The 18,824-nt window shown below is 39.4% G+C and overlaps 1 protein-coding gene across 2 annotated transcripts in view; it reads left to right on the top strand.

Annotated features, from left to right (window-relative positions):
- Positions 1-18,824, top strand: part of RLF (RLF zinc finger) — an 80,078-nt gene that overhangs the window by 30,687 nt on the left and 30,567 nt on the right. The window contains 2 exon segments of one of the 2 annotated variants that reach the window (NM_001131786.1): positions 3,480-3,612; positions 10,794-10,996. In NM_001131786.1, the coding sequence (NP_001125258.1) occupies positions 3,480-3,612; positions 10,794-10,996 (336 nt within the window). 2 annotated transcript variants of the gene reach the window in all.

The raw sequence follows: 18,824 nt of genomic DNA, 5'->3' as shown, positions 1-18,824 counted from the left end.
CTCACATATCCGTACAGCTGCTAAAATCATCTTTCATGCGTAGCACTTTGATTTTTGTCACTCTGTGTTCTAAAGCCTGCCAGTCGTTTTGTTCTGGCATATGGCATTCTAGAAGGGCAAATCCTAATTAGGACTATTACTACTATATTAATACTGTTTGAGTATCCCATATCTCAAATGCTTAGGAGTATTTTGGATTTTGGAATATTTGTGTTACACTTAGTAGTTCAGCATCCCTAATCTGAAAATCCGAAATGCTCCAGTGAGCATTTCTTTTGAGTATCGTGTTGATGCTTAGAAAGTTTTGGATTTGAGGAACATTTTGGATTTCAGATTTTTGGATTAGGGATACTCAACCTCTATCCTTTTTAGAGGGAAATCGCTCATATTTCTTTATTCTTTTCTTAGATAGCTTGCTTGAATAAAATAGTTGCCTCTTTTCCCACTTGCGTAAGCTTTTTCAGGTTTATCAGATGTGTAGGATATATTTTTTAACATGTGTTCAGTAAATAAATGTAGTAGAGGTACAAATAAATGTTAAGACATGATCCCTGTTGAAATCCAAAAGATAAAAAGCTCTTAATTTTTCTTATTTTATATTATAAATGGACAAGGCAGCAAATGGTATTAAGGATACTTTTGGTAAAAGAACAGTTTTTATCAGAGCAGGCTGCAGGTAGAATATTTCTCAATTACTATTTACAGCTGAGTAACTTTTTTCCTATGGATATAAAAATATATACTCTGCAAATGATTTTTTAATGAAAAATGAGAGCCTATTTTCTGCAACTTGGTTTTTTACATAATAATCATGGACATATATCTAAGATTGCATATGTAGATCTCCTGTTTTGATGATCACCTAGAATTCTGTTTTGTGGTTGTGCCTTTAATTGACCAATATCTTGCTATTTATTGTAAATGGTGCAAGAGTGAACATCTTGAAAAGGGCAGCAGAGTGGTCTTAGCAAAAAAAAAAGAGTGAGCATCTTGTGCTATTATTTCTGTATTGTAGATTTCAAGAACTGGGCTAGGATATTTCCACCTTAAAAAGAAACAAATTGAAGTTTAAAAATTATTCTTGAAATGCTACCATAGTTTTTGTAGTTTTGTAGATTTAATGTTATTTTTAAAAAATAACTTTGCTATATTAGATGTCTATTGGTAACAAAGGATTACACACCATTCTTATTCTGAGTAAACTGTATTTTGAACTTTAACAAATGAGAAAGTAGAGAACTTTTAAAAAGAAACTAAAACTGTGGTTTTTATTTCAGTTGCTGCATATCATGGTGGGTGGTAGTATTTTCTGCTAAAGTGTAATGGTACAGGTCAGTTAGACATTATAAATATGATAAACCTGACACCTCAAATTTTTAACTTTTCACATGGACTCTTTCTCCTCACTCCAAAGTAAATGCGAGTCATTCTAAGTTAAGAAGAAAGAAGCCTGAGGACAAGTCAAGCTGTTAAAGGAAAATCGCAGCATTTGTTAAATATTGCTATTGGTGAACTAATAATTAGAAATATTACTTTCTGTATCAATTCCATATTTTAAGTCCTTTCTCAGCAGAAAATAATGCAACATATTGGGTGGGTGTGTGGGTGGGTGTATATGTGTAGTAAAAGCCTATTTTAACATGAAAGTTAAGGGATGGGGGAGACTTTGTATCTTGTAGTTTTCACTTGAGTGAATACTAAACTATATTCTTATGCCTGTGAACATTTTTGGCTTATATTTTCCAAAGAAATGTTGACGTAAATGGAAGCTTATGTTCCTAGAGAATTCCAGGAGTTTAAAATAAGGGAAACAAATTAGAATTTTAGAACATGGGAACAAGCTCACCATAATCAATAATCCTCAGTAGTAATAGAGGACAGTGAGACATATACGTAATCATTTATACTGAATTACATTTCTGACTCCCTTTCCCTCACCCTTGAATATAAGAACTTTAATGAACAAACTATTGGTAAGTACATTTTGTTTGCTGAGTTAATAACTTAGACTTTTCAGGACATTTTATATAGAGCCACCTGTCATTTAAATAGCAATTTTTTAGACAAATTTAAACAGTTATATAACGATTTGTGTCACTAAGTAATACTCCTGTAATTCCTGTTAGAGGAACAGGCAGCCTGTGTGAATACTGCAGAATTCTTTAAAAGAAAGCGGCACCAATGGCTTTAAAATAATTAAATAAATGGGCGCAGTGGCTCATGCCTTTAATCCCAACACTTTGGGAGGCCAAGGCAGGTGGATCACCTGAGGTCAGGAGTTTGAGACCAGCCTGGACCAACGTGGCAAAACCCCGTCTCTACTAAAAATACAAAAATTAGCCAGGCGTGGTGGCAGGCGCCTGTAATCCCAGCTGCTTGGGAGGTTGAGGCAGGAGAATCGCTTGAACCAACAAAAGCGAAACTCCATCTCCAAAAAAAAAACCCAACAAAACAAAAAAAATAAATCAGCCTCCACGAGGGCTATCATTCAAGTCTTCAGTCTGCTAGTAATATGAGTGATCCTAATAGTAGGGCACTCCAAATATCCAACAGTAATGCAAGGACCTAACTTGAATTGTGGTGATAATTTTACCAGGGAGGAATTCAGGTGAACATTTTAAAGGCACTCTTTTACTTAGTGAAAACATCCTAGTTATTTATTTATTTATTTATTTATTTATTTATTTATTTATGAGACGGAGTCTTGTTCTGTCACCCAGGCTGGAGCGCAGTGGCACAATCATGGCTCACTGCAACCTCCGCCTCCCAGGCTCAAGTGATTCTCCTGCCTCAGCCTCCCGAGTAGCTGGGACTATAGGTGGGCGCCACCACGCCTGGCTAATTTTTTGTATTTTTAGTAGAGACAGAGTTTTGTCATGTTGGCCACGCTGGTCTTGAACTCCTGACCTCAGGTGATCCACGTGCCTCGGCCTCCCAAAGTGCTGAGATCACAGGCATGAGCCACTGTGCCCGGCCCCATCCTAGTTTTTTTCTAAAAACAGCAACAGAGGCTGGACGCGATGGCTCAGCGCCTTGTAATCCCAGCACTTTGGGAGGCTGAGGCGGGTGGATCACGAGGTCAGGAGTTCAAGACCAGCCTGACCAAGATGGTGAAACCCTGTCTCTACTAAAAATACAAAAATTAGCTGGGCACGGTGACAGACACCTGTAATTCCAGCTACTCAGGAGGCTGAGGCAGGATAATTGCTTGAACCCAGAGGGTGGAGGTTGCAGTGAGCTGAGATCACGCCACTGCACTCCAGTCTGGGTGACAGAGTAAGATTCTGTCTTTTAAAAAAAAAAAAAAAGACAGCAACAGAATTTCACAAGGCTTTGAGTATAGTCTTTTTTGGTTACTTATTTTTAGGAAATCCAAAGTGTAGGTTCTTTCAGTTCCTAGGTGTATCAGATATGTTGAAAAGGCAAAACTAATTTTTATATTGTTAATTTATTTTCTGGGTGTGCTGTTCTTGTTCTAGGAGTCACACGATGCATTATTGGAATTTGGGAATAATAACCTACAAATATTGGTTCATGTTACCAAGGAAGGGGTGTGGAAAAACCCAGTTCTTCTTAAAATTCTGTCTCAACAGCCAGTAGAAACGGAGGAAGGTAAGTTTTAAGACTATATTGGATGAGGATTTAGTTCTGAGAAAGTTGGAATTGATTATGGGTTAAAATTTTGGGAATTTAACTTGTGTATATATCTAGTCTTTCTGTTTTTACTTTGAGTAGTAAAAATTAACTATTAGCATTTAATGTTTTGCTTAAGTAAGGATTCTTGCATTGTTACTTTTAAGTCCCTTTGCACTCATTTTTAAATTTTGCATTGAGTAACAATGTTCATACAAAGTTCCTGAGATAGAAATGAATAATCTGCTGTAATCTTTGGTGTGTAGTAGAGCTTTGCTTATACTTTTCTTTTCTTTTTTTTTCCCCCCGAGACAGAGTCTCGCTCTGTCACCCAGGCTGGAGTGCAGTGGCGGGATCTCGGCTCACTGCAACCTCTGCCTCCAGGGTTGAAGCTATTCTCCTGCCTCAGCCTCCTGAGTAGCTGGGATTACAGGCGCGCGCCACCACACCTGGCTAAGTTTTGTATTTTTTAGTAGAGACGGGGCGTTACCATGTTGGTCAGGTTGATTTTGAACTCCTGACATTGTGATCCACCTGCCTTGGCCTCCTAAAGTGCTGGGATTATAGGCACGAGCCACTGCGCCCGGTCTGCTTATACCTTTTTTTTTTGGCTGCAACAACTGAGGGCCGTGAAAAAAATTTCTTTTTTATTTTATATATATGAAATAATTGGAATTCATTGTTTTATAGAGAGATGCAAAGAATGAAGTTTTTGTTGTTTTTATTCTGTTTTGTTTTAATTTGAGACAAGGTTTTCCTCTGCTACCCAGGCTGGAGTGACACAATTATGGCTCACTGCAGCCTCTACCTTTCAGGCTCAAGTGATCCGCCTGCCTCTGCCTCACAAGTAACTGGGACTACAGGCATGCGCCATTGTGCACAGTTAATTTTTCTATTTTTTGTAGATATGGGGGTCTCACTATGTTGCCTAGGCTGTTCTTGAACTCCTAGACTCAAGAGATTCTCCTGCCTTAGCCTCCCAAAGTGCTGGGATTACAGGCATGAACCACCATATCTGGCCAGAATGAAATATCTTATTTGCAAAATTGTCAATTGAAGACCAGAAAAATTATGGATTTGAATTGACATTTGCATTTTAGATACACAAAAGTATCTTGTTTAATAGAGCCAACAACTGTAACTTCATTTACGTCAAGTTAGTAGAAAGTTCAAAGGATTACACTCTGTTAAGTACATTTTTTGCTATAAAAACATACTTTAGAACAATTATTACACATTTTGAGATATCTTTAGGTCTTAGAACTAGCCATTTGATTGTCGATCCTTTAAAATATCCCAGTTAGTTTATCCATTCACCAAGCTTGAGCACCTACCATATACATGGTGTTTGGACCTCTCTATAGTGAGAAGATGGGCATAAAGGCACTTAGATTTTCTCTTGATCCGTTTCCTCTGATCATTCTAGTGCTTACCAGTTGCACTGACAAGAAAAAAAAGAATAAGGAAAAGAGCTGTTAAATAGAAAAAGATTGGTGTTTATAGTTTTCCACTGAGGTTCTTAATAAACGGCATCCCCTTGTAAATGTAGGTAGATGGAGGCTAAAATATCACCTTTGTTATTGACAAAAGCTGTTAGAGCCAGGTAATTTCAGAAACATCCCAGAATTGGGCAGATTCCTATCCAGATAAGTCTTGACTGGGGCAGAGGAAATTGCATGTTTTGTGCAGGCAGGCCCAAGCCCAAGAGGAAAAAAGGGTGGGGTTGAGTTAAACATCCTTAGTGTATTTTCCCCTGATATACTAATCAACTGTGTCACCCCACCTCTGGAGTTAACAGTAATTAATCATTTTTAACATAGAAAAACATCAAGAAATGGGAAGAAGCATTGCTTACCTAACATTCTTGGTATCCTGTCTATTCAGTAAATATTAATTAAGCACTCACTATCTTTAAGACTCTGAATAGGTACATGATACCTACATATCTAAGGAATCATGTTGAGGACCACAGTATAAGTGGTGGGTAACATGTAGCCTGCCTCCTTTCACAGTTGGCCCTTAATCTAATTTCAGGTCAAAAGATTAAAAAGCTTTCTTTATATCTGTGCTGCCCCTGCAGGCCAGATATTTAACATATTTGATACCAAAAAGCAGTGATGTTCATCCCACTGATTGTCTTCTGTAATAAGTGCCAATTGTTGATAATTTTACCTGATATTCACCTGACATGATCAGTAAAGATGCCATGGAAGAGCTGTTTTTCTTTTCTTTTTTTTTTTTGAGATGGAGTTTTGTTCTTATTACCCAGGCTGGAGTGCAATGGCGTGATCTCAGCTCACTGCAACCTCCGCCTCCAGGGTTTAAGCAATTCTCCTGCCTTAGACTCTCAAATAGCTGGGATTACAGGCATGCGCCACCATGCCCAGCTAATTTTGTATTTTTAGTAGAGATGGGGTTTCTCCATGTTGGTCAGGCTGGTCTCGAACTCCTGACCTCAGGTGATCTGCCCTCAGCTTCCCAAAGTGCTGGAATTGCAGGTGTAAGCTACCGCTCCCGGCCTCTTTTTTTTTTTTTTTTTTTTTTTTTAAAGACAGCGTTTCACTCTTGTTGCCCAGGCTAGAGTGCAATGGCCTGATCTTGGCTCACTGCAACCTCCGCCTCCTGGGTTCAAGTCATTCTCCTGCCTCAGCCTCCCAAGTAGCTGGGATTACAGGCATGTGCTACCACACCCGGCTAATTTTTTATATTTAGAGATGAGTTTTCACTATATTGGTCAGGCTGGTCTCGAACTCCTGACCTCAGATGATCCACCTGCCTCAGCCTCCCAAAGTGCTGGGATTACAGGCATGCACCACCGCACCCGGCAGAGCTGTTTTTCAACTGGATCTTAAGTGTTACTGTTTTTACATAATGAAGTATATAGTGTAAGATAAAGTGTCATGATGTCTGCACCTTTCTTTTAAATGGTTCTGAAAAAGAGAAGGCAAAGAAATATGGCAAACCAGTTCAATTGTTAAATCTAGATGGAAGGAAGGATATAAAAACTAAAAAAAAATTTTGTATTGAAATGTTTGAAGAAATGAGATACAGAAAGGATTGTGATTGGGAGTGAGACATATTGTTTTAAATATTGAAGCATATGGTAGATTTCCTTTCAATAAATAAATTTAAAGATTGATATCTTCAAATGATTTGTAAAATACAAGATTGAGCTATATGTTAAAATTGATTTAGCAGCAGTTTAACTGTAGTTATAATTATTGAATAAAATAGCTTACCGCATAGAAATAATAGCTACGATTTTCAGAGTGCCTGCTATGTGTTGGGCACTGTATTTGTGCTTTCATATCTCATATAATCCATGAAACAGGTGAGAGATTACACATACCCAAGACCATGTAGTTAAAATTGTGGAGGCAGAATTTGAGCCCAGGTGAGGTGACGTTAAAATGTTTTTGATTGGAGAGTGATGACCCTTCAGTTGCTAAGTGCATGGTTTAATTAAACATCCATAATATACAAGGCCTTGTGCTTAGTGCTGTAGGGAATACAAAGGCTAACAAGACATGATATTTGTTCACAAATTGCTGACAGTGTAATAAAGGAGATATCAGAGACAATAGTAAGTACTATTGAACATTTACTCCATGTTTGGCCTTGTGGTGGGTCTTATCTGCATTTCTAGTATTTCTTTAATTTGTTCATCCATGTGAGATGGATATAATAACCTTTTTACAGATGAAGAAACTTGAGTCTCAGAGAGGTCAGTTAATTTGTCCAAGGGTCTCACAGCTATGTGTCAGAATCAGGTTTCAACCTCAGATCAGTGATTCTAAAACCTGAAATGTTAACCTTTGTACACTATAATCCCTTATCACTGTTCTTCGAGAAAACTAAATGTGGGGAAAGAAGTAAAATGCTGTGGGAATTTGTAAGGCGATAGGTTGTATAGGTAATATGCCTGTTGTCAGGTATGTTGCTTCTTGTGGGATTTGCAGAATTGCTTACAACCTCATATGGCAGATAAATAGAGCAGAATCTGATGTTAGGCAGGCAGAATAGGATATAGGGGAGACATGTGACAGGAAATAATAGGCATGAATTAGGTTGGAGATAATAAGAAAAGAATTACTAGGACATAATAACTAAGTTGATTTCCTTGAGGAAAGGAAGTATCAAGGAAAGATAATGCCAAAATTTTATTGTTGTATAATTGAGAGAATATCATTGCTGAAAATAGAAGTAGGGAATAAGGAGCTATGTGAGTGAAGGGTATGATTGTGAGTTCATCTTGTGGAATTTAGTAACTGTGGGACTAGAAAAGTCCAAGTGATTGTGACCTGTTTTCCCTCCGTGCTTTTTGACCTTGGCTACATATTAGAGTATCTATGGAATTTAAAACCAAAAAACATACATCCCAAGGTCCAGACTCCACTTGCTAAATCATAATCTCCAGAGTTGGAGCTCTGGAATCCAGAACTTTTTGAAGTGCCTTAGGAAATGGGCACTTACATATTGCTGATGGGAATGTAAATTGGTACAATTTTTGGAGAGCAATTTGGCAGTATGAGTCGGTATTACAAATGAACAGAGCCTTTAATTTAGCAATTCCACATCTAGGAATGTGTTCTGTAGATTTATTCACATATTTCAGATGACCTATATATAGGGTTGTAAGTTGCAGCATTATTGATGATTGACAGAGACTGGAAACAGCCTGCAAGTATATCAGTAGGGGATTGGTTAAATAAATTATAGTACATCCATACCACATAATGCTATTCAGTTGTTAAAAATAAGAAGGTAGCTGTAACTGCACAGATGATAGAATAACCTGTATCATATATTAAGTGGCGAAAGAAAATGTCTTCCATACTCATAGACTATTTCTGGAAGGATAAACAAGAAATTGGAAACTTGTTGTTTCTCAGGGTGGGAAACCAGAGCACTGGGGTCAGGGTAGGAGGGAGAAAAACTTTAACTGTATAGCTTTTTCTGTCCTTTTGAAATCTGTGATTACATATATATGTTTTTCTTTATTTTTTTTAAAGGATAATTTTATGATTGATTCTGATATATAGTTAAAATTGGGCCAGTGGTTTATCCTTAGTATAAACCATTGCTACTCTACACACACACACACACACACACACACACACACACACACACACACACACACACACACACACACACACACACACACACACACACACACACACACACACACACACACACACACACACACACACACACCCCACCTGGGAAAAATTTCAGTGGTTTATCCTTAGTATAAACCATTGCTACTCTACACACACACACACACACACCACACACACACACACACACACACACACACCCCACCTGGGAAAAATTTCAGTGGTTTATCCTTAGTATAAACCATTGCTACTCTACACACACACACACACACCACACACACACACCCCCCACCTGGGAAAAATTTCAGTGGTTTATCCTTAGTATAAACCATTGCTACTCTACACACACACACACACACACCACCCACACACACACACACACACACACACACACACACACACACACACACACACACACACACACACACACACACACACCCCACCTGGGAAAAATTTCAGTGGTTTATCCTTAGTATAAACCATTGCTACTCTACACACACACACACACACACCACACACACACACACACACACACACACACCCCACCTGGGAAAAATTTCAGTGGTTTATCCTTAGTATAAACCATTGCTACTCTACACACACACACACACACACCACACACACACACACACACACACACACACACCCCACCTGGGAAAAATTTCAGTGGTTTATACTTAGTATAAACCATTGCTACTCTACACACACACACACACACACACACCCACCCCACCTGGGAAAAATTTCAGGTCCCAGACCTAATAAATCAGAATCTGCATTTTAATAAGCTCCCTAGGTGATCCAGAAGGCACTTTCAAGTCTGAGAGATACTGTTTTAGATTAACCACCTAAAGCAGTTTGTTTACTCACCACTTGGCTTGACATGCAATATTCTCACCTCTATTCTTTAAGTAATACTATGTAGTGATGTCACATACTTGTTGGATATTTACTATTCAAAAATTGAGGGCTCGGCCGGGCGCAGTGGCTCATGCCTGTAATCCCAGTACTTTGGGAGGCCAAGGCGGGTGGATCATGAGGTCGGGAGATCGAGACCATCCTGGCTAACACGGTGAAACCCCGTCTCTACTAAAAATACAATAAATTAGCCGGGCATGGTGGTAGGCACCTGTAGTCCCAGCTACTCTGGAGGCTGAGGCAGGAGAATGGTGTGAACCCAGGAGGCGGAGCTTGCAATGAGCCAAGATCGCGCCACGGCACTCCAGCCTGGGTGACAGAGCGAGACTCCATCTCAAAAAAAAAAAAAAAAAAAAAAAAAAAATTGAGGGCTCATCCAGAGCACTGTACAGTCAATACCAAATGCCTAATATTCAGTACAGTTCAGAAGTACTGAGCTTCAGTACTTCTGAAGCTTTCAGAGTAGCATTTTCCAAAGTGTGTACTGAACCAGGAACACATGTTTTAGAGGTTACTAATATGTATAAAAGGGTTCTCTGGTCAAATCAGTTTAGGAAACATTGGGTTTTTAAATAAAAGTGAACAGTTTTCTTTATTGCAGGACTGTTCAGAGATTTGACCAAGGAATCCTTTTTTTTTCTAGGATTATCTCTCAGGTCTTTTGGTCGGTGGAACACACTTTGAGAAATGCCTGGTTTAGAGGAAAGAGCACCACTGGCTTTGGAATCCTTGGCAAGTTACCTAACTTCTGTGAATATTAATTTTCCTAACCTTAGACTGGGGATAATAATACTTGCCTTGGTGGTGGTGTGAAGAATAAATGAGAGGTATATAAAAATATGCAGCTTAAAACTTGATGTCTCATAAGCATTCAGTTGATAGTTGTTAATATTACATAAGTTACTTGCTTCATTTCTTGCATTTATGCTTATAGTTCATTTCACTATTTCTTAATTTTCCTCTCATCTCTATTAGATGAATATTGAGACCAGAATAAACTTCCCATTTATATAAACTAAATTTTTATTAACTAAAAATCAAATAAAAAGATCTCAAACTTTCATCTTAGCAAGTCTGACATGTTATGTGGTATGTTGTCAAACTCTTATTTTTCATTTTTTCTAGTCAATAAATTGATTGCACAAGAAGGACCTTCCTTTCTGCAAATGCGAATAAAACATTTGTTGAAATCTAACTGCATCCCTCAGGCTACTGCTTTATCAAAACTATGTGCAGAATCTAAAGAAATTCCAAATGTGTCATCTTTTCAGCAAGCCTATATCACATGTTTATGTTCTATGCTCCCTAATGAAGATGCTATTAAGGAGGTGAGTAAAGTCAATAATTGTCGTCATTCAAACTTGATATTAATTTAATAGATTTATATATATATATATATATATATATTGCATGGTTTATTTTTTCCCTTTAGAATGAAAACCAAGATTCATTTTTTTCAGGCTACCAAAATGTATGATTTTAATTGTATATTTAACTGCTCAACAGATAGAATGTAATATTTTAGAGTGGATTTGAAAAGTAGATAACTAAAGAATATACAGAGGGATGTTTACTTATTTGGGTGATGATTTGCTGCGAAATCTTTAAATGTGAAAGTTGTTTTTTCTTTTTAAAGTAATGACGTCTCCATGTTTGGGGAATGCAGAAGTTGTTAATCATGGCATCAAGGGATAAACTAAAGAAAATGGCACTTAATTTTAGCTTAAGTTACTTTATATATTTAATTTTGTAAGCAGAAAAGTATAGGACTCTAGATTCCATGACTACATCCTGAACAATTAAGTGGCCAAACTAGATACCATGGAAAATAAGGGTTGAGTCTTTTTTTTTTTTTTTTTGAGACAAGGTCTTGCTCTGTCACCCAGGCAGGAGTGCAATGGTGCGATTTCGGCTCACTGCAGCCTCTGCCTCCCGGATTCAAGTGAGTCTTGTGCCTCAGCCTCCCAAGTAGCTGGGACTACAGGCATGCGCCACCATGTCTGGCTACTTTTTGTACTTTTTAGTAGAGTTGGGGTTTCACCATGTTGGCCAAGCTGGTCTTGAACTCCTGACTTCAACTGATCCACCTGCTTCAGCGTGTACTACTAAAAGTACAAAAATTAGCCGGGCATGGTGGTAGGCGCCTGTAATCCCAGCTACTCAGGAGGCTGAGGCAGTAAAATCGCTTGAACCCGGGAGGTGGAGGTTGCAGTGCATCGAGATCGTGCCACTGTACTCCAGCCTGGGTGACAAGAGTGAGACTCCATCTCAAAAAAGCAAAAAACAACTATTTTATCTATCAGATTGCATCCTTTAAAAAAAAAAAAACCTCAATTATTATGTTTCTTAAATTTGGAGTTAGACTTCTCTAATGGTTTTTGACATATTATACAGAAAAAAACTAGAGATTCTTAAGCTTTATTTCATCATCTACCTTTAATCCTCTTATTTGCCATTCAATTCTGACATATGGATTCTTACTCTGAACTGAAATTTTTTATTAGATGTAGGAGTCCCAAGGATCTGGTTTTATGCTGTAGTAATTCTGAAACTTTTACTTGTAATGTCTTACTCTCCAAATACAATTGTCTATCTTTCCTCCTTACTCCCTTTAATATACAGTCTCCACCAGGATCAATCAAGATCTATTGATCTTGTCACCTTTTCATTCTCCCTTATCCACCTTATGTACTCACTTCCCTATTTAACTCTGCTTCGTCATTGTCAGATCATCATTATCACTCTCAAAGAGAGAGAGGTCCTCTGTCTCTCTCTCTCTCTTTTTTTTTTTTTTTGACAGAGTCTCGGTCTGTTGCCCAGGCTAGAGTGTAGTGGCGCGATCTCGGCTCCTGGGTTCAAGCAATTCTCCTGCCTCAGTCTCCCAAGTAGCTGGGATTACAGTCGCCCACCGCCACACCTGGCTAATTTTTTTGTATTTTTGTAGAGACAGGGTTTCACCATCTTGGCCAGGCTGGTCTTGAACTCTTGACCTCATGATCCACACGCCTCGGCCTCCCAAAGTGCTGGGATTACAGGCGTGAGCCACTGCTTCCGGCCACTGGTCTCTCTCTTAATTGTACTTGTTTGACTACCGGTATCCTGATTATCCCTAAATCTTCACCTACTCTCTCTGTGTTGACCTGCATTCATGGGGCCAAATTTACATGGAGAAAAATCTGCCAGCTAATTTTACTCCAGGCTAGAGTGTGGTGGCGCACACTGCTCACTGCAGCCTCAAAATCCTGGGCTCAGGTGATCTTCCCACCTCAGCCCCTGGAGTAGCTAGGACCACAGAAACAAGCCACCATTCCCGGCTAATTTATTTTATTTTATTTTTTTATTTTTTGGGAGAGACAGGGTCTTGTCATGTTGCCCAGGCTGGTCTCGAACTCCCAGGGTCAAACGATCCGCCCACCTCAGCCTCCCAAAGTGCTGGGATTACAGGTGTGAGCCACTCACTGCGCCCAGCCTATATTTCTTTAGCCCATTCATTCTCCCACTCTTAGATAGTTGCGTAGTTTTTTCTTACTCTTCAAAACTATACTGTAATACTTTCTGCCCTGTTTCATTCTCTGTTGCTGAACTTAACTCCCTATTTCTCTGAAAAAAATTGAAGCACTGAGAAGATAAATAAGAGAATTTTCATAAGCTCTGTCTCTGAAACATCTATTCATCTACCAGCATCTGTGAATGTACATCTTCTCTTCTGCTACCAGAGATAAATTATATCTGTTCTCCTAGCTAAGGCCAGCCTCCCTCACTTCTGTATTTCAATTGATGTTGTCTCCCTTAAGGATAATGCTACAGCAGTTCTCCTTTTCTCTATTACATCATCAATTTCCCCGTCTCTGTTATAACCACCCCATTGGCATTTATGCTATTATTTATTCTGTCCTTAAAAAAGAGCCCTTCTTAGGTCCAGAGGTGGTGGCTCATGCCTGTAATTCCAGCACTTAGGGAGGCCGAGGCACAAGAATTGCTTGAGCCCGGGAATTGCTTGAGCCCGGGAGGCAGAGGCTGCAGTGAGCTGAGATCACGCCACTGCACTCCAGCTTGGGCAACAGGACAACAGAGCGAGACTCTGTCTTCAAAAAAATAAAATAAAAATAACGCTGCTTTAGATCCTGTTTCTACTTTTAGCTACTGCCCCATTTCCTTCTGGCTTTTTAAGCATAATTTCTTTAACAAATTGTCTTAATTTACTATCGAACATTTTTCTTCTTTCTTCTTTTTTTTGGGGGGGACAGAGTCTTGCGCTGTCACCCAGGCTGGAGTGCAGTGGCACGATCTCGGCTTGCTGCAAGCTCCGCCTCCCAGGTTCACGCCATTCTCCTGTCTCAGCCTCCCGAGTAGCTGGGACTACAGGTGTGCGCCACCATGCCCGGCTAATTTTTTTTGTATTTTTAGTAGAGACGGAGTTTCACCGTGTCAGCCAGGATGGTCTCCATCTCCTGACCTCGTGATCCGCTCGCCTCGGCTTCCCAAAGTGCTGGGATTACAGGCATGAGCCACGGCGCCCGGCCCATTTTTCTTCTTTCAAGACATTCTAATATGACCTTTGCCCCTGGCAGTATACCATATCACTAAATCTAATGATGACTTTCAGTTTTCTGTCTATCTCATTGATTACTCCTTTCTCAGTTCTACTTTGCTGTCTAATGAGTACATGTTGCAGTACCCAATGACTCTGTCATTGGGTCTTCTCTTTTTACACTTAACTAGGCTTATTTCCTTCATCTTTGGCTTTAAATAACAACTATGGTCTGAATCCCAAAACTTTTCTTTCCAGCCCTATTCCCTCCTCCAACCTCCAGACCCATATCCAATTGCCTAATTACCATCTCTACTTATAGAGCTAATATCTCAAATTTAACATGTCCATAACTAAGTTCTTGATATTCCTGATATTTGGACTTTGCTTTTATGAGGGTTTTTTTAGTCCTCACTGTGTGTTTGGCACCGTGCTAAATGCTTTATATACTTCGCTACATTTAATCAGCACAATAGCTCTGAGGTAGCTCCATTTTATTGATGAGGAAAGTCAGGCTCAGATTAGGTTGTGTGCTTCAAGGTTACAAAGCTAAAGTGGTTAAGCTGGGATTCAAACCTGAGTTTGGTGTGCTACCAGTAATATTATATTAATAAAGACATAGGATAAGGAATATTATCCTTGTTGGTATTAACCTTAGGGTTTATATGCCAAATGCTGTGTTAGGCATTGAGGTTCAAAGATGAATGCAGAAGCCTTTGGACTGGCATACTTGGTTTTACTGTTGGCCTCTACATTTTATCTTGAAAATAGCCAGAATAATCTCTCTAAAACTTGTCATGCCATGCCACTCCTCTGCACACAATTATCTAGTAGCTTTCTGTCTTCCTCAGAATACATTCAGAATTCTTTATTCTATGTGCCATGGGCCCTGGCTACTTTTCTAACGTTTTCTCACCTTATCTTGTAATCTTAGTGCCCACTACTCTCCGGCCACCTTGTCTTTGTTGTTCTTTGAACAAGCCAAGGATGTTCCTGTCTTAGAGCTTTGTGCTTGCTATTCCCTCTGACTAGAATTGCCTTCCACAAGATAATTTGAATGGCTTACTCCCTTACCTCATGTCTGCTCTAAATGTTCTCATGTCTGTTCAATATTACCATATCAGAGAGGCCTTCCTTGCTGTCTCATCTAAAATATTATCCTGTCCCCCTACTCTGCCCTAAATATCTGCTGTCATTATTATAAATATATACTGACCCATTTAAAATGACCCCATCACTTTGTCTTTCTGCCTATTTGTATTTTCTTCATAGTACACATTACTACTTCTACTAGGCATCATATTTGATTATTCAGTATTTCCTCCCACTAGATTGTAAACTCCGGAAGGACAGGAACATAGGTTGTTTACTGGTATATCCCTGTATTCTAGAAGAATGCTTAGCCATGTGGGCACTCAATACTTATTGAATGAATTAATGAAAGGTATAGCCTCATCCCTTGATCTTTTGTTACTAGGATTTCTAGCTTTATTACCTGAGTTATGACCAGAATGTCAAAGCTGGAACATTCCACTCATGCTTTGTAAGTTTTTAAACTTTGCTTGGAGGTCTTTTTGAATTTTAAAATTGTGATTTTATATTCTCTCTCTCAGCTTTATTTTATTTTGAAATATAGTTATGCTATCTGCATATTTATAAAAATATGAACCAAGATGAAACCAAGTATAGTGTTGTGATTCAGATTTCTGTATAGGTTGATTGCATCCTGGATCAGTGCTTGGGTCAATAGTTATTTCAAATGGCTAAGACGCCCCGCTATGGCCCAGATCATATCTCCCCACTGTGAGAATCTTTTATCAGATTTTTTTGTTGAAAATTTTTTTTTTTTTTTTTGGAGACAAGGTCTCTGTCGCCCAGGCTGGAGTGCAGTGGCATGATCTCGGCTCACTGCAGCCTCTACCTCCTGAGTTCAAGCAGTTTTCGTGCCTCAACCACCTGAGTAGCTAGGATTACAGACGTGCGCCACTACACCTAGTTCATTTTTGTATTTTTAGTAGAGACAGGGTTTTGCCACGTTGCCCAGGCTGGTCTCCAACTCCTGACCTCAAGCAATCTGCCTGCCTCAGCCTCCCAAAGTGCTGGGATTATAGGCGTAAGCCACCACTCCCGGCCCCTTGTTGAAATTTAAGATGTACTTATATCTAAGATACTTCCCAGTGACCAAAATACTGACTCCAGGAATTTGTGATTCTGTCCTGGCTCCTAGTAGTCTTTGCATTTCTATCAACTAACTTATTTTTTCAAGTGCTCACAGACTTTATTCTGGGATGGATATTGGGTTAGCAACATTCCACTTGGAAGCACTGTGGCCTGGTCTTTGAGATTTAGTAGTAACTTGAATCTGAGAGGATTGTCTAGGCAGGGAAAGTATAGATAGAGACAGAATGCTAGTCATCTTTGTTTTGGGGAATGACCTTAGACAGGAGCACAGATACGGAATGCAGAGGTGAAACAGCCAGTTGGTGGCTGTGAAGTGGACAACATGTAGTTTCCTCAAATGGGGATTGAAGCTATGACCTAGGGCCTCATTAATAAATGTTCTTATTTGTTAGACTTTCTGGTGATAAAGAAATCAAAGGATAAAATGCTTTGCACTGCCTGTCTTTTCAGACTTTCTACTTGAACCTTAAATATAACTGCAGAAAACATTTATTGCTCACTTGTCTATTCCAAGCACTGTGCTGTGTGCTTTAAACATGTCGGTATCTAATCCTTATAAAAATCTATTAATTTAGGCCAGGTGTGGTGGCTCATGCCTGTAATCCCAGCACTTTGGGATGCTGAGGAGGGAGGATTGCTTGAGGCCAAGAGTTCAAGACCAGCCTGGGCAACATGGCGAAACCCCATCTCTACAAAAAAAAAATGCAGAAATTAGCTGGGCGTGGTGGCATGTGCCTGTAGTCCCAGCTACTCGGGAGGCTGAGGTGGGAGGATTGCTTGAGCTCTGGAGGTGCAGGTTGCAGTGAGCTGAGATCACACCACTGCACTGCAGCCTGGATGACAGAGTAAGACCCTGTCTCAAAAATAGAAAAACTTTGAATTTTATAGAAATTAACTGAGGCTCTGAGAGATGATATTACTGGCCCATAGTAGTAAGATGTCCAGTAAGTGATATGCCCAGGGTTTAAATCCAAGGTGATCTGCCTCTGCTTTGCTTTTATACATATTAATCTGACACTCACACATCTCATGTACATGATCCAACTCACTGGCACTGCCAGCCTTCTGGTTCTTCCTGGATTCTGGTTCTTAAAGTAGGCTTATTGTGCAGGCAAGTTTTTATTTCTTTTGTTTACCCAGAGGGGAAACTTCAGAAAAGGTGGGAGGGGACTTTGAAGTTCTGAGGCTTGTGGGTGGCTCATTACTGGACTGGATTTACTGAGGAGCTTAGGTAGAGTATGTTTTTCACAAGACATCTAGAGAAGTGAAAGCAACAATCAAAATATGTAGGCTTGAATCTTGACATTGTCATTTACTAGCCATACAGCCTTGGCCAGGTAGCTTTATTTTCGTTATCTATAAAGTAGGCACAACAGTAGTAGCTGTCTCACAAAATGGCTGGATAGTTTAAATGTGATAATATCTAAAGCACTTAACACAGTTCCTGGCATATTTTAGACACCTTACAAATATAGACTCTAGTATAAGAATTCTTTAAGCCTGGGGTGCAGAACTAGGGAGGATCAGTCGAAGTCAAGATTGATCAGAGGTGAAACCTGAATTTGCACAGAGAAACAATGTGGTATACACAGAGATAGCCTCCTATGACTTCATCTACATTTTTAAAAGCAGTCATATGGGCTGGGCAGAGTGGCTCACGCCTGTAATCCCAACACTTTGGGAGGCCGAGGCGGGGGGATCATGAGGTCAGGAGTTCAAGACCAGCCTGGCTAACATGGTGAAACCCTGTCTCTACTAAAGATACAAAAAATTAGTCAGGCGTGGTGGCGTGTGCCTGTAATCCCATCTACTCAGGAGGCTGAGGCAAGAGAATCACTTGAATCCAGGAGGCAGAGGTTGCAGTGAGCCAGGATCGTGCCATTTGCACTCCAGCTGGGGCGACAGGGTGAGACTCCATCTTAAAAAAAAAAAAAAAAAAAAAGCGATCATAAGGGACCAACTATAAACCTGTATGCTAATTTATTTATTTGCAGTATCAGGTGTGTAAGGAGATAGATTGCTTACCTCTAGTAGCAGCTGCAGTATTTTATGTTTGGGAAAGTTAATCAAACTGAGATGTAGTAATGGTTATTCTCAGCACCTGACACATGCCAAAAGAATTCAAAAGCAGCAGCAAAACACTACATTTTGGGTTTGATTCCTCATCCTGTAATAATAACAACTTTACTCTCTCAGCCTTGGCTTAATTAAAACCCGTTTTGTTTCTAATGTTGTATTAGGCATTGGCAAATACAGCAAACTGTATGGCCCAGTTTGTTTGCCAAAAATAGTTACAGAAAGATAAGTACTAAGCTCTATGATTACTGCCCTAAATTCAGTAGAAGTGTAAAGATAGAGAATTCTGTGTTTATAGAAAAATTGATCCTTGAATTGGAGCTTTAAGTAATGGTGGGGTTTGGATGGGTGGAAAGAATGGTTTGGAG

The sequence above is a fragment of the Pongo abelii genome, chromosome 1 (assembly GCF_028885655.2).
Source record: "Pongo abelii isolate AG06213 chromosome 1, NHGRI_mPonAbe1-v2.0_pri, whole genome shotgun sequence".
NCBI lineage: Eukaryota > Metazoa > Chordata > Mammalia > Primates > Hominidae > Pongo > Pongo abelii.
Note: the sequence above shows the minus strand (reverse complement) of the source record. Positions and strands in the feature narration are given on the sequence as shown.